Consider the following 16,411-nt stretch of genomic DNA (forward strand, 5'->3'; position numbering starts at 1 on the left):
TTTCAAATCAAAATTTACAGCTCCAAAAAAAGTAGGTCAACTTATACACCAAGACAACTATAGAGGACTGAAAATTCCATGGGAATGTTTGAATTGTTAACACTTTATACTGATGTATTTGAGATTTCTTTAATTTGCATCTCAATTTCATTTGTAAAATATAATGTATCCTGAATAGCACAACAATGTAGAGTGGACTTAATAACTGTTATAATTTAATTATCCATTGTCTGATATAATAATAATATTTCGGAATACAAAATTTCCTTCTTCAGATATCGCTAGGAATTGATCGAATCACTGCTATAATCGGTTTTCCAATGGTTACTGAGTGTTTTTGTTTTTTTTTCCTGGAAGTGTCTCTGCAGTGGTCTCGTGAAGCTCCTTCAAGAATTCCTCATGAGAAGTGCATGAGGGTAGCCATGTCTCAAGCTCGTGTGTTGGCACATCTGCAGTGCTGTCTCTAAGTTATGTATTATATGTACAGTTTCTTTTGTCAGTGTTCCTGCATCTGTCTAGATGTTTTCTGAAGGAGGAGGCTCTCGCGTTCAGATGTTCTTTGATGCAGACATGTAATGGTCTTGTTGTTCTACCCACATAGAACTTGTTGCATTTGTTACATTGTATTCTATACACAACATTTACCCGTTGGCATAAATCTGTGTCACGGATGGGGCAGTTAGCTAGGAACACTGACAAAAGCATAACTGTCACATTTGAGGCCAATGGAAGAAATTTGGGTTATCTAAGAATTAAGGAAGCTATTCTCATAAACAGACTAGGGCCCCAAATTAACAACAGGCTGGAGGTTGGCAATCAGTATATCATTTAGCTACATCTGGATGTGTGTAGGTTCATTTTTGATAACATGCTCATGTATTATGAAAAAAAAAAAGAAACTGCACATATAATACATTACTTAGAGGCAGCACTGCGAATATGCATACATGCATGAGCTTGAGACATGGCCACCCTCACACACTTCTCATGAGGAATTCTGGAAAGAGTTTCATGAGACCACTGCAGAGACACTTTTGGAGGTGGGGGGATCAGTAACTGTTGAAACACCGATTATAGCAGTGACTCGATCAATTACTAGCAATATCTGAAAAAGGAATATATACATATATATATATATATATATATATATATATATATATATATATATATATTTAGCAGAAGCAACAGAATGACTCAAGGTATGAGAGTTTCGTGTGTTAGCACTTATCAAAGTAGTTTGATAAATGCTAACACACAAAACTCTCTGACCTGGAATCACTCTGCTGCTTCTGCTAGACACTAATAAAAATATACATGTACTCATATTTTGAGTTCTATTTTGCCTGTTTGCATCACTATACCTGTATATATATATATATATATATATATATATATATATATATATATATATATATATATATACAGGGTGAGTCAAAAGTAGTGGCACAATTCTTGTTTTAGGGTTGATATGTATGACTTTTCAGTTGGGACACACTTTTGACTCCCAACACTTGTTCGACAGCTTTGGGATATCAAAGAGTATTAACAACTTGATGCAGTTTCAGTAACCAGTAATAACCTGAAAAACAACAAAGGCATAACTTTGCAGAAACTGAGCACTACTTTTGACCCACCCTGTATGTGTGTGTGTATATATATATATATATATATATATATATATATATATATATATATATATATATATATATATAATGTGTAGTATATTGCCACTTAAGTGTGGCTGACCCCTAGGGGTGGATGTTACTGTTGCTTTTAGCCCCAGGAGGACATCTCCTCCAGCTGGCTTATCGACACACTACTGTGTCCTGTTTGCCAAGGGAAGTTATCCCTCTCACCATGATCTGTAGCACGAACGGACCCGGGTTTCAGGGTTATTTCCCTTCGTCGGTGTTCGATAGCCACTAATCCTTGGCTATCGAACGCCGACGAAGGGAAATAACCCTGAAACCCGGGTCCGTTCGTGCTACAGGTCATGGTGAGAGGGATAACTTCCCTTGGCAAACAGGACACAGTAGTGTGTCGATAAGCCAGCTGGAGGAGATGTCCTCCTGGGGCTAAAAGCAACAGTAACATCCACCCCTAGGGGTCAGCCACACTTAAGTGGCAATATACTACACTTTATCGTGCAGTTACTGTTAATACTTCATTTAGAGAATTAACATATATATATAATATAAATTCAAAAAGGGATAAAAATCTTTTACAAGAATTTTATCAGGAAGCCAGTGTGTAAAAAAATTCATAAGGGAAATTTCTATTCCCAACATAGACACACACATTTCCTAACAGATAGGAAAGAAAATATTATCTCACTTGGAAACAAGAGGTGGTTGGCAATAGGAAGGGCATTTGGCTGCACATAGGTATATACATTTTCATGTGTGTGTATATATCTGTGTGTAAGTGCATGCGCCTTCTAACAAATAGGAGGAAATATCCGTTTAGTATTAACTATCGGAAAATTGCAAATTCAGTAACATGGTGGGGATTAATATTTTATTTGGGTTGAGTCAACCTCTTGCTGCTCTGAGCTTTACCTGAAAGCACACAGGATCTTCAGGCAAGTAAATACATATATGTGTGTATTTATTCACAAACAAAAAGAGAAACAAATAAACAAAACTGTAACTCAATATGAAGTATAGAAATTTTATTAAGATTATGGTTTTATTTATTGTCTTGTTTTTTTTTTTCTATCTTTTTCAGAGTTGTCACATGCTGGAGCGAATGGATTTAGAAGAATGTGTTTTGGTATGTTAGTATATTAAATTAATTAATGATAAACCACGACAACACAGTAGGGATTATGATTTCTCACAGTACCACAACTTCACACATTTGTAAAGTTGACACTAATACATGACTGCTGTTTAATTTTTATCAGTGTAGGAGGACATGTTTTTAACACTATACATCTATGAGATACTTTCTCAAGATGGATACCTGCTATTTAAAAGGCTTTTAGCATATGTACACTTTAAATATGTATACAGATCACTAAGTTTGAAGTAATTCTAGTTCTGTCACTAATAATGAATGTTTGTTCAACCTGGCAGTTAAATGCAATATCAGTGACCTTTCAATCAGTGTTTTAACTCTATCAGCTAGTGGTCAATGTTGACATGAGCTGACATGGATATTTGGTGGTGAAGCCTGAATCCAGCAATTTCACCACCAGTGCTGGGCAACCTTTACCAGTTGTTGCAATTCTTCTGCTTTTGACTCGATATGGCTATAAGAGATATTTTCTCAAGATGAATACTGCTGTTTAGTGAGGCTTTCAACATATATACATTTTAAGTATGTATCAGTAAAGTTGATCCAATTTGAATTCAATAAGCAAATAGACAACACTAAATGTTGTAAGACAGTTAGTCCATTGACATAATGCAGATTTGTTAGAATTTGCAAATTGTCATTGTGTTCTTTCACAGTAACTTATTCTGCTAAGCATTTTGTTGGTTAATCAGATCTGATAAAATATCTCTAGTTGGTAGGCTCTTTACATGCTATCTTTAGTTAAAACCCTCACCTGGTCATTGGCTACCTTTAGCAAAGTTCACTCTGTGGCTATGTAGAAAGTAATCATAGCAAAGTTTTCTGTGCAGATATTGGACCTGAAGATGTTCAGGCTAGATATTGAATTAATATTACCAAGTTTCAACAGCGCTTTTACAGGTCATGGCCTACCAACCAACCAACCAACCAACCACTGCCTTTCATCTTCTGACTAACTTGAACATTAAATAAAAGCTGTGATTGGTAATTAATTAATCTGATTTACACCATACTTTATAGAAATGTATGTAATGAAAGTAAAAGATTTTTCTGAATTAGAACATAGATTCAAACAAGTGTCATCAACCATTATCCAATATCATCATTATATCACTTATTAATTGCCAGCAACTATTAATCATTATTTCTAATCCATCATGTTGCATCAGTCTTCATCTTTCTCCAGTCCTTTATCAGGTGTAACCTTTCATCATTGATATATCCATTCATTATCTTTGTAAACATTCATTGTCAATTTTAATCAACCTTAATTCATTATTAATCATACTTAAAGGTATCAAGCAATGGATGAATTTGTAGTAAACTGTTTTTGCTTCTATTCTTCCATTATCATATTCTTGATACCTCATTTTCTTGATGCCACTGCCCACACTTGTTCAGCAATTTACAGAGATGCTGATTTTAATTTTTATAAAGGCAGAGTTGTTTGATTGCATATCTGTAGGTTTAATCAAATTTATCAGTAAATGTGTGATGCCTGTTGGCAACAGTCCATTGCCTTTGTATTCTTTGTTTCTCGTTGCTGAGATGAAAAACATTTGTACGTGCATGTATGTGGGCATTATCAGTGATTGATTCTGGAAAAGGCATTAAAGCCACAAAACACGTGCTGTAATGACTCATGTGAAATGCCTGAAACTATGAAACTTGGAAACCATCCATTCAACCAGCAAATTAATGAAGGAGTTTCTCTGTTGTTCCTCAACTTGCTAAAAACAACAGCTAAATCTCCCATGAATCACTCTATATAATTATATCTTTCGTTATCATATTTTGGTTGGAAAACACTGTCTTTGATTCAGTTAGTTTTTATAAATATGGAAAAATTTAGTAATGTAACTCTGCCATTAATTAATCTGGTATTTGGAACATAAATTATAAAACTCTGATGGAAGGTTTTAACTTAGGTCAGTTTAAAACAGGGAATTTGTATCATAGATTCAGGAGTCAGTTGCCAATAGATTGGTATCAAAAAGATTAATGAAGTCAGGCTGTATCAGATCATGTACAATAAGCCTGTCAAAATGATGGCTGAATTGGTTGGAATACTTATGACCACTGATCTACTCAGTCAACACTGAGTTGGAGCTAAACAAAAACAGCTGACCACCAAACCCATGTGATAATCAATCATAAAACAATGCTAAGATAAAGAAGAAAACAAAGGAGATATTTGTGAAGTAGTGTTTAAGAAAAGGAATAAAGGTTATGACTGACTCTGGGTTAAACAACTGCATTAGTTAGCTGGAAAAATTGGGAAAATTGTTAGCCAAGTTCCATAATTAGTTTGTGAAATTAGCTCCTAGTGGGTAGGTAACAGAGTGTTAAGATTTTATCCAGAACCTGATGTATAGATAGCATTTATGTGTATCCTTATACAAGAGTGTGTGTATGAATCCGCACGCACATGTGTACACATATATAAGCATGTAGCTTGAGTGCAAGAACTCTATTAAAAAGAGATACATATGTATCTATATAATATAAATTTGTTTTTGATGAGACATCTGAGCAAGTTTTCTAACGAAGATGTTGATTGAATAAATACCACAGTCATTGAGAGATGAAGGACAAATCAGCTCCATAGAAATTTGAGCTTACAGCATAAAAGGTTGAAACAAAATACTGTAAAAGCATTTCATTGTGACACTTTTCTACCTAATTATAATAACTATTTATGTTGACTTGAAACCATAGAGACATGCGATATTTAGTTTAGTTATGTCATTTTGTTCTTAATTTGAATCATCACTGGTATTTAATATATCGGGCATTTCTTCAAGTGTTTATGTAACTTTTTATTATAATTTGATGCCTTGAGACCTTGTGTTAGTTGTTGTTATTATCATTATTATTATTATTATTATTATTATTATTATTATTATTATTATTATTATTATTATTATTATTATTATTGATGTTATTGCAAAGCAGTAAAATTACAATAAGTACATTACCATTTCTGGCAACTTGCTGTCCTGATAAGAAACTTAATATTGTCAGATTTATTGTTTTGAATGGAGAACATTTTTATGGACATGATTAAAACATGTCATTTGAATATAAAATAAGCATCTTTTATTTTCGTTTCTTTATCTTTTAAACTCAGATAACAGATGCTACATTAGCAAGTTTAGCTATGAACTGTCCGCGTCTTACAGTACTGGTAAGTATGAGAATTTTATTGATTGGCATTCTTTCTCCTTGTTTCCAAACAAACTGTGTTATCCATACGGCCATTGTTAATCCTAAAGAGGATTATATAATAAAAAAAGATAAGGAGAAAAAAGAAAAAAAAGATATTGATTATTTGGCAAATGCTAGATCTGCACCAAAAACTTTGTCAGTATTGTAGAATTCCTTGTTGTTCATTGTTAGATGTTTGTGAGTTTAATCTGGGACATTTTATTGGATACTATAAATCTCACATGTTGCTTGATCAGAATTACAAGCTGTATATAACTGAGATGGTTGGAAAGATTTTAATGTGATGCTTTGTTGAGGAGTGACATCCTACTGCTTTCTCTTTGTCCATTGGAAGTCTTTGAACTCCTAATGAAACACTTTACAGTATGGATCAGTACTTATGATAGCATTTTACAGCTTACTGGACTGAGACTATCGACTCAAGACAAGTATCATCACAGTGCAGTAGACTTATATACTATGTATTTTTTACCTGATTCTTAATTGTCAAACACTCTCTAAACTTGGCTAAACGTAGCAAAAAAGGTAAAAAAAGCATTTAAGACTTCATTCTTCCATTTATCGATCCAACTTCAACAGTTTTTGACTGCTGCAGGAGCAGGAATATCAGTCTACTCCTGTCTTTCTTTGTCACCTATTCTCATTGGTAATAAGGTTTTCTTCTTCCTTCAAGGATATCTGAGCTGTTCCTGATAATGGGCGAAGTGGACTTAGTGGCACTACTGTGCTGTGCAATAACACTATGCAGTAGATTTTGATAAAAAAACTTTATAAATACTTTACTAATCTCCAACCTATATTTAGGGGCTGATAGTTAGATGATAGTTGAAATGCCTTTATGGTTACAAAAGTAGAAAACCATTAAACCTGCAGTAATATTTAAAGATTTTACTATTTTGTTGCTTCAGTGGCATTTTTATATACAAAGTTTTTAGTGTTTCATAGTATGATAGATGGCATGGAATCGTTTTTGTCATTTAACATCCATTTTCTATGCTGGCATGGGTTGGATGGTTTGACTGAGGGCTGGCAAGCCAGACAGCTGCACCAGGCTCCAATCCAATCTGGTGAAGTTTATACAGCTGGATGCCCTTCCTAATGCCAACCACTCTGAGAGTGTAGTGGGTACTTTTTACATGCCACTGGCCTGGGGAGATGGTCAAGAGTTAATGAAGAATGTAATTAGAATGATTTGGAAGATCTAAAGTAAGTTTAAGGAGATGTAAGAAGAGATATGTCCGAGCTATTTTACAAGTTCTCCAAAAACTGATATGATTGATGCAGCTAATGCTCACCATGATCAATGTTTCTAACAAAAACGTGGATCAAGAGAGAGCCAGGGGTTTGATTCAAATGCTTGCAACAGTGAATGTTGACATGATAAAGATAAGAAATAAGCATTCAGTAAACATAATTTGGCTTGTGTACTATAACTGCCCCACACACGAAAAAAGACATTTGTACTAGAAAAAAAAACTCAAAAAACAATCTACTGTTTTTCCTAATAGAGAGTCAAAGGATATCTTCTGTTAAAAAAAAAAATTGAGGCAAAATTGGAAGGGTGAGGTAGTTCTCTTTGCAGGTATTTCCAATTCTATACTAGATGAAAGAATAGGTACATGTTAATACATGCTAAAACCATCCAGAGGGAACCTCTATTTGGTTATTTGATCTTCTAAAAATAGGTTTAATTGATTAAGTCATCCTGGAATGGCATCTACTTTAACTCCTAGGGAAGGAACTGTTCAAGAGTGAATAACTAAATCACTCTTTAACCACTCTCTCTCTCTCTCTCTCATCATAAAGAAGAAGGAAACCTTTGAAAATGTAGTTATGTCTACATGGTCCATTAATAGAAGATTGCTTGGTCATACCTGGAATACCTTCTGCAGAACGAGGTATGATTTGCATCTAAGCAGCTACAATATCTGTTAATGTAGTGGTGATTTCTATATTTTTGTTTCTTCTCTTCTCAGAGTCTTTCCCACTGTGAACTTGTCACTGATGATGGAATCCGTCATTTAGGCACAAGTGCCTGTGCTCTTGAACACCTATCTGTCTTGGAACTGGACAACTGCCCTCTTATCACGGATGCTTCCCTAGAACATTTGACTGGCTGCCAGTGCCTGCAGCGAATAGAGCTCTATGATTGTCAATTAATCACTAAACCTGGTATTCGCAGATTAAAAGTAAGTTTGTTGGATAATTGTCTTGTGATGGTTGTATAGCAATACTGGATTATAGCTCTTTGTGTAGATGGTTATATTGGATGATATGTCTGTGTGTAGATGGTAGTTTTGATATTGAGTGGTAGGTCTGTGAGTAGATTATTGCTACTTATTGCTACTGTTTTGTATCTTTGTATGAATAATGACACAACAATTGTGTGGCTGAATGCAGTATGAATTATGCTATTTCATTGTAAGCTTGCATATGAATGGTATTCTGTTGACCTTTTTGTATTTTTTGCTTTTCATCTTTTTGAAGCTAGTAAAACAAACCTGTCAATAAAATTAAATAGTAGGGCCTGTATAATCACCACTACCACCACCACCACCATTGTCATTTATTGTTCCTTTTCCATGCTGGCATAGATTGGATGGCTCAACATGAACTGGAGAGCCAGAGAACTGTGCTGATCTCCAATGTCTGCTTTGACAAGGTTTCAACAGCTGGATTCCCTTTCTAATGCCAACCATTTCACTGAGTGTACTGGGTGCTTTTTTATTTTTTTATATTTTGTGGCACCAGAATTGGTGTAGTCATTAAGTGCCAACAGAACAAGACCCTCTTCAACTGAGAGAGGTATAGTTTTGAGGGACGTGGAAGTAGGATTGAAGGACGTGAACAAGTATCTCGTTGAAGAAGTGAATACATGGCTTCCCTTTCTAGAGAGAGACTTGAGGTCTAGGTGCAAGGTGAATATGGGAGACAGAAATAGGACAAAGGAGCAGAAAAAGTGGGTGGGTAAACCATACTATACAATACTCTTGAGAGCAGTGTCCTAACATAGCTATATTCCAATGCACTGAAACTAGTAAATGAAAAAAAAGCCAACATTAAATCCTGTGAGGCTTTCCAAGCATCTGGAGCTGTACCATCTGTAATTATGTCACCACTTCATCACAACCATCGTTATCATCACCACCATCATCATCCATTTTCCATTCTAGTATGGGTTAGATGGTTTGACTAGACTGGTAAGTTGGAGAACTATATCAAGATCCAGTCAATTTTGGCTTGATTTCTATGGCTGGGTGCCATTCCTAACGCTGACCACTCCATAGAGTGAACTGGGTGTCTTTTGCATGTCACCAGCACAGTTCCCTGTTACAAGTCACTGGCACAGTTCCTTGTTACATGTCACCAGCACAGGTGCCTTTTATGTGTCATGGGTGTCTTTTACGTGTCACAGCTGCCTTTTACATGTCACCAGCATGGCTCCCTTCTACTCATCACCAGCGTGGTTCCCTCCTACATGTCACCAACACAGGTGCCCTTTATGTGGAATGAGTGCCTTTCATGTGTCACCAGCAGTAAGATTTTAATTAAGAAGGAAAATTTGAATTGTTCTAATCTATCTAAACTGTAACACTAAGATTGTTTTTGTTTTTTTTCTTTCTTTTCACAGAATCATTTGCCAGCCATCAAAGTTCATGCATATTTTGCACCAGTGACACCACCCCCATCAGTTGGGGGAGGGCGACAAAGATATTGTCGCTGTTGTGTAATACTTTGACAGTTAGCTAGCAAAGCTACTGACCAACGATGTACTGTGATGAAATCTCTACTTATATCAACATGTAATTATATATGCATATATATATGATTATATATGATGTGTGGGTGTATGTGTGTGTGTGTGTATATGTGTATATATATATATATATATATATATATATACATATACACACACCTATGATTATGTATGTGTATATATGTATAACAGTATGCATGTATATGTGTGTGTGAATATATCTATTATATATGATATATATATATATATATATAAATGTGATTATATTTAATAAATATATATATAATTATATAAGATATATAGAGTTATAAATGATTATGTATATATAAGTATGTGTGTGTGTGTGTGTGTATATGTATATACACACACACACACACACACACATGATATATATTATGTATGTGTGCGTGTGTATATATATATATATATATATATATATATATATATATATATATATATATATACACACACGAGTATGTGTATATACACACACATATATCCACACACACAAACACACACATATATACATATATATATACACATACACACATACATACACGCATTCATACATATACACTTGTATGTATGTATGTGAATCTATCTATATCTATATAAATATGTTACTTGTAGCAAGCATGAATGAATGGTTTGAATGAACGAGCATACGACTGGATGAATGAATGAATGAATGAATGAATGCGCGCACAAGTGGAAGGAAAACACAAAGCTCAGTGATGCCACAGGATCTACGTCGAGAAACCCGTCACCCGAGGACGACAACCTTTTGTCACCAAACAGCAAGTGCTACAACTGCAAGGGAATGCCACTAGCGCAGCAACCTTGTATTTCTTCTCTACCTGGGTGTGGACTGGGTGAGTGTTTGCTGAGACTTGTTGCTTGCAGAGGACAAATAACAGAAATACAGTTGCCATTCTAAGAAGAAAAGGAAGAAAAAGGAAGACCTCTTCTCCCACCATGTCACTCCCTCACCCCTATCTTATTTCCCATCTGCCGTGATTCCCCCTCCTTCCTCTTATACGTTTCCTTTTCTCCACACCTCTTTTGCAACTTATTCTCTCTCTCTCTTTCTCTCTACTTACAATCCAATGATTTTTTTTCTTTTTTTTTTTCCTCACCTGTCTGTTAGAGTGGATCAGATTACTTCAGGGGCCTGCTGCATGATGTGTGTGAGTGAAAATGATGTCTGCTGCCTGATTGTTAAATTTACATATGCGGGTTGTTTACATACATGCTTTTAACAGTAAATTATATATTTAATATTCAAACCAACAAACTCGTATTTCATTCATATCTGGCCTCCTTTATTCCTAGTTATTTTATTGCTCCTACATCTTTTACTCTTCTTTCTCTCTTTTGTTCTTTCTTTTTTTTTATTTTTTTATTTTTGCTGTTTTTTTTTATTCTATGGGTTAGGAAAGGAGGCAAGATAGTATCCTGAAAGATATAAGTCTTTCTTGTATTTATGACTGGACTGTTGCCTAGTGATAAAAGGCTAACTCTGTATTTGTCTTGAACTTATTCCGAAATAATTGCCATATAGATATCAAGAAAGGAGACACTAATGAACCCTCTTATAACAAAGTTATATCAAGGGAAAGACAGATGGACTGTATTACCTGGTATAGTATTTGATCTCAGATTAGATCCTAACCTTGAATGCCCTACAAAATTTATATATGTGTATATATATATGTATATACACACACACACACACACACACACATATCTATTGTAGTTTGCACAAGCATTGTGGAATATATATATATATATATATATATATTATGACAATTATTAGTCTTGTTTTCTCTATGATTTTGCCTTTGTGGCTAATGAACTGATTCTTCTTATTGTTGCTACTATTACTTTTGAAATATCAAAATTGGCTCAACAACTGTTTCTTGCTTGGTTTGAGTGTGCTGAAGGATCAAGCCTAGTGAATGTTTCCTTGTTCAAACAGTTGATAGCAAATGTTGTTTGACCCCCCCAGTTGAGCAAACCTTTGATCAAAGACATTCCAGCTTTGGCCATCCTGTCATCTCTTCAAGACTACATTAATTTGCCTGCTGTTTCTTTCAGGTCGACCAACCTTGTTGAGGCTACCTCATTGGCTCATAATAGCAAGTGTATATATGAAGTTAATTTACTTATTTCAATAAATATATTGATAAATTGATAATCAAACTGAAATAAATATTGAGGATGATATGACTAAAAAATATATCCTTCAAGGTAATCCCCCCCAGCATAGCCACAGTCCAGTAACTGAAACTTGTAAAATAGTATAATCTAAACTAATAAAAAGTTAAATACGAATTTAAGATTTTCTTCTATATAAACTGCCTTCTTTTCTATTAGATAATTACACAATCTGTGTTAGATGTCCTTAATATAATTCATTGACCCCTCCCCCTCCGAACAATTTTTTATTTTGTTTCATAAGGCTCTTAATTACAGTTTATTTTCCCATTTCCTTGTAGATTAGTTTTTACATTGTTGTGACTGTAAAGATTTTTGGTTAATTTTTGCCCATTCCCATTGGTAGCACTCAAATTTGATAGCCATGAGTTATTTAAATTTCTCAAACTATTTTGGTTGTATTTTCTGTTATTGGAAATTTAGCAAAACTGTAAAACAAGTCACCTCCATTATTTTAAAGATTTTAATATTTCTTTTCTTTTTTACACACTAAGATAAATATTTAAATATTTACTTAGACATGATGCTCGTAAACTATTCATTTCATATTTAGAGTGTTCTTTACTCATATTCATATGCTATCTTAAATACTGTTTAACATGACTCATTTACATAATATATATAGGTAATGTTGAGTAGATGATCCTTGGCAGACAATCAACTGCTGGACATTGTATCATAGTTTATAAAACTTGCAATCCTGTTTCTTTTTCTTCATTCAAGGTTGCTAGCAGTTTGTACATGTGTGTCATATCAAAACCATTTCACCAATCTGTTTCTGTTGAAAGATAAATAGAAGTAATTTTCTCTTAAGTTTGATTTTAAAAAGTATTATTCTAAATCTCTTTGTCTCCATTTATTTAAATCATTAACATATTTCTAATGAAATGTACTGTTTATATTTCAATTACTTTTGAAAATAATTAAAAACTGGAATTAATTTAACTGAATTAACATTTTTATTAATTGGTGTTGCTAAGTTGGTGTTTGGAACACACCAAAAGGCTCTTATAAAATTATTATACAACATTATTATTTAAATATTGAGCACTTTAGAAATGTGAAAATTAATATCTTAAGACCAGAAGTGGTTTCAGGTTGTTGATATTTGAAAAGGTGAAGAAACTATTTGTTTGGAAAAAGAAAAGATAGAAAATATTTAATTTACTTTGTTTTTTGATAGTGACTAGATTTCGTCTTCATGAATATTTATACTGTCATTTTTTTTTTTTTTATAGAGGAACATTAAAGCAACATACTTGCTTTGCTTTTTTTTTTTAAATATTATCATTATTATTATTATTATCATCATTATTATTATTATTATCATTATTATTATTATTGCATTACATTACTTCTGACTCTGAGTTTAGTTGGCTTTGCTTTTTGTCCTTTTGGAGTACTGGGGTTAATCTAATCGACTAACCACTTCCTCTAAAATTGCTGGTTTTGTACCAAAATTTGAAATCATCATTATTAATATTATCATTATCATTAAGGCATCAAGCTGGCAGAACTGTTACCACACTGGACAAAATGCTTAGTAACATTTCTTCTGGCTATATGTTCTGAGTTTAAATTCTGCGGAAGTCAACTTTGCCTTTCATCTTTTTTATGGTCGATAAGATAAGTACCAATCAAGTACTGGAGTTGATGTACTCGACTTCCCCCACTCTTCTCAAAACTTTGTTCTGAGATCAGAGCTTGCCAAGGACAACTTTACCTTTCATCCTTCCAGGGTCGAGAAAATAAAGTACCAGTTAGGTACGGGGGGGGGGGGGGGGGGCACTGTAATTGATGAGCCCCTTTTCCTAAAATTATTATTATTATTTTCATTATTATCATTAGGTGGGAAATTGTTGAGTGGGGAATCATACCTTTTCTTGTCTTAATTGGCATTTTATACATGAACATTTCTTTAAAAATAAATTTTTGATTGAGTTTAATTTTTAAAATAAATTAAAACCAAACACTTGAAAAATTCAAGTTACCTTGTGTATAACTTAGAAAAATCTGTTAATCAATCCCTATATTAATTAATTGATATGACTTGCGTGTTTGTTAGACCAATGCTTCTTTTCTATATGCATAACACATAGATATAAGAATTAGTTTATTTTTTTATTTAATATGTGGTGCCTTTATTTATATTCTGTTGTTTATTTTTTTTTTTTTTTTTCATGTCTGTGACTCTAGACTGCTGGATATCATGCTTTAGACTGAATATTGTCTTGTTATTTAAGATTATAACAAATATCAAAGCCATTGCATCTATTTAAAGTATGTCTAAAATATGGTTCATTACAGTTGTATAAATTAGTATACACCTTTTAGAAGCTTTCTTGCAGCAAAGTTCACTATATTCTTTTCCCTTTTTACTTATTTGTCTTTTTTTCTGTATTTCTCTACCTCTTACTTTTTTTCTTGTTCTGGTTTTCATTTAAAAAGTATTTATTAAATTCATTGAAATGAAGGCTTGTTTCGTCTTTAATTTCAGTTGAGACTGAGAGTACAAAGGAGTAGAAATGATATCTATTTGTAAGCTCTTTCTTTGGTTCTAGTTGTAGCTAGTTGGAATTAAGAGGGGGAAAAAATTTTTTAATACAGTATATGTTTTTCATTCTTCTTGATTCAAAACCATGTGCCTATATTCTATTAAGTTTGCTAATGGATGTTTCATTCCTGGACTGTGAAGTAGTAGTGATGATCCCAACATCAAAACAAACTAAATGCTCTGTTTTATGTCAAATGTATAATGTAGTTGAGGATTTTATTCATCCTCCTTACACATACAAGTAAATGAATTAAATGAGTCTTTTGATCAGGCAGTGTTTTTGTAGTTTCAGATTTGTACCAGAAATTGTGCTCAGGAATTTTGTTTTGATCTTAATTATTGAAATTTGATGTTTCTAGAGCTGTGCTATTTTTCCAGTGTACACTATGTTGCTACTGGAAGTTACCATGGACATATTCCTATTCTGATTGTGCTACATTCAAGATTTTTTATTTACCTTATTCTCTATAATTATCTCTAATATTGAAAGTTTTTTTTACCTGGAATTGACTACTTTCAATCTATTATTTAGTAATGTTGCATTATCATAGTCAGTAGTAGTCATGTTAAAAGGAACTTTAGAGACATCCCGTTTGACTTGTTATATTTTTTAAAGCTTAGATTTACAAGTTTTTTACATTTTCTTTTTCATTTTGTTTTCCTTGTGCTTGTGTTCATATACATTCCCTTGGATTTACTTTTGAATAAGTGTCTCTCCCTGTATATGTATTTATATTTATGCATGTATAGTTTTATTAGTCATTGATATAACCTGGAGAAAAACATGCATGTCATACAACCTATTTCTTAATCCCCTTAACATGTGATATTTTTGTACCTTTGTATGAAATCTATATAGGTGCCTCATTTGCCTCATTTGCAATCGAGAAATTGCTGGCTATTATACAAAGGGAAAAGACTCTCTCTTATAGTTTAGGTGGCACTGAACATTTTCTTTTATGCAGGTTTATATATGTGTGTATTTCTCGTTGACCCAAATAGAAACTTATTGAAATGCATTGTTCTTCCACTGATTGTCTGTATACTTATGAAGTATATCAACCTGTCCTATTCTCATTTTAATGCATCTTTTCTATGATACCATGGAAGCATTTTGTTATGCAGCTTTGTTCACTGAAAATTATGGTATAAATGTAAACCTATTAGCTGGGCCATATGTATATATATATATGTATGTAGATTTGTATTTTGAGGCTTAAAAAGGTTATGGCAATGTGTATAAAATACTTTAACATACAGTTAAAGAAGACATTAAATTTTGCTCTATCTTCAAGACATTTCCTTGTTCTGACTTTCTAAAATGTCTGAGGCATGCTCTATCTTTCATTTTTCCACCTTACAGGAAGGGTTAATTCCTTAAATTGTTTATTTCTTTAATTTGCTTGGAAATTTCCTTTGATCAGTTTATTTACAAGTTGATTTGTAATTTGTTATAATATTAATTTTTACCAAATTTGGCATCAAACACTGGTATTTGTTTTTAGTAAAGATTTTGGGCATTTATCAATAATTATTAGATTAACTTTGTTAAATTAGATTTCTCCTTACTTTTGACATGAGACTTTCATTCAAGAATGTTTGCTATATCTACTATTGTCTCTACTTAATTTATAGATTCAAGTTACTATTCTTATTCTTTTACTTCATGTAAAACTTTGATTACTTTTTCATAGGGTTTGATTTGATTTGTTTCCTTCTGTTCTAGATTAACTTCTGTGATATTGGTGATGGTGATGATAATATTTCAATGGCTAATACCTATTGCTCAGGTTGCCAGCCAAAAGAGTTGTTTCAGAATACTTGTTCTGTGGTACAAGTTATTTGAAAGTCTAGTA

At 33.2% G+C, this 16,411-nt stretch overlaps 1 protein-coding gene across 8 annotated transcripts in view; it reads left to right on the forward strand.

Moving 5' to 3' along the window:
* Window positions 1-9,884, forward strand: part of LOC106881021 (F-box/LRR-repeat protein 20) — a 433,574-nt gene extending 423,690 nt beyond the window's left edge. For all 8 annotated transcript variants that reach the window (XM_089349339.1, XM_052966259.2, XM_052966263.2 and 5 more), the window contains 4 exons: window positions 2,728-2,772; window positions 5,930-5,986; window positions 8,004-8,216; window positions 9,659-9,884. In XM_089349339.1, the coding sequence (XP_089205465.1) occupies window positions 2,728-2,772; window positions 5,930-5,986; window positions 8,004-8,216; window positions 9,659-9,766 (423 nt within the window). In that variant the 3' untranslated portion in view covers window positions 9,767-9,884. The remainder of the gene's footprint in view (window positions 1-2,727; window positions 2,773-5,929; window positions 5,987-8,003; window positions 8,217-9,658) is intronic.
* Window positions 9,885-16,411: the final 6,527 nt, after the last annotated feature.

Source organism: Octopus bimaculoides, chromosome 3 (assembly GCF_046866305.1).
Source record: "Octopus bimaculoides isolate indiv1 chromosome 3, ASM4686630v1, whole genome shotgun sequence".
NCBI lineage: Eukaryota > Metazoa > Mollusca > Cephalopoda > Octopoda > Octopodidae > Octopus > Octopus bimaculoides.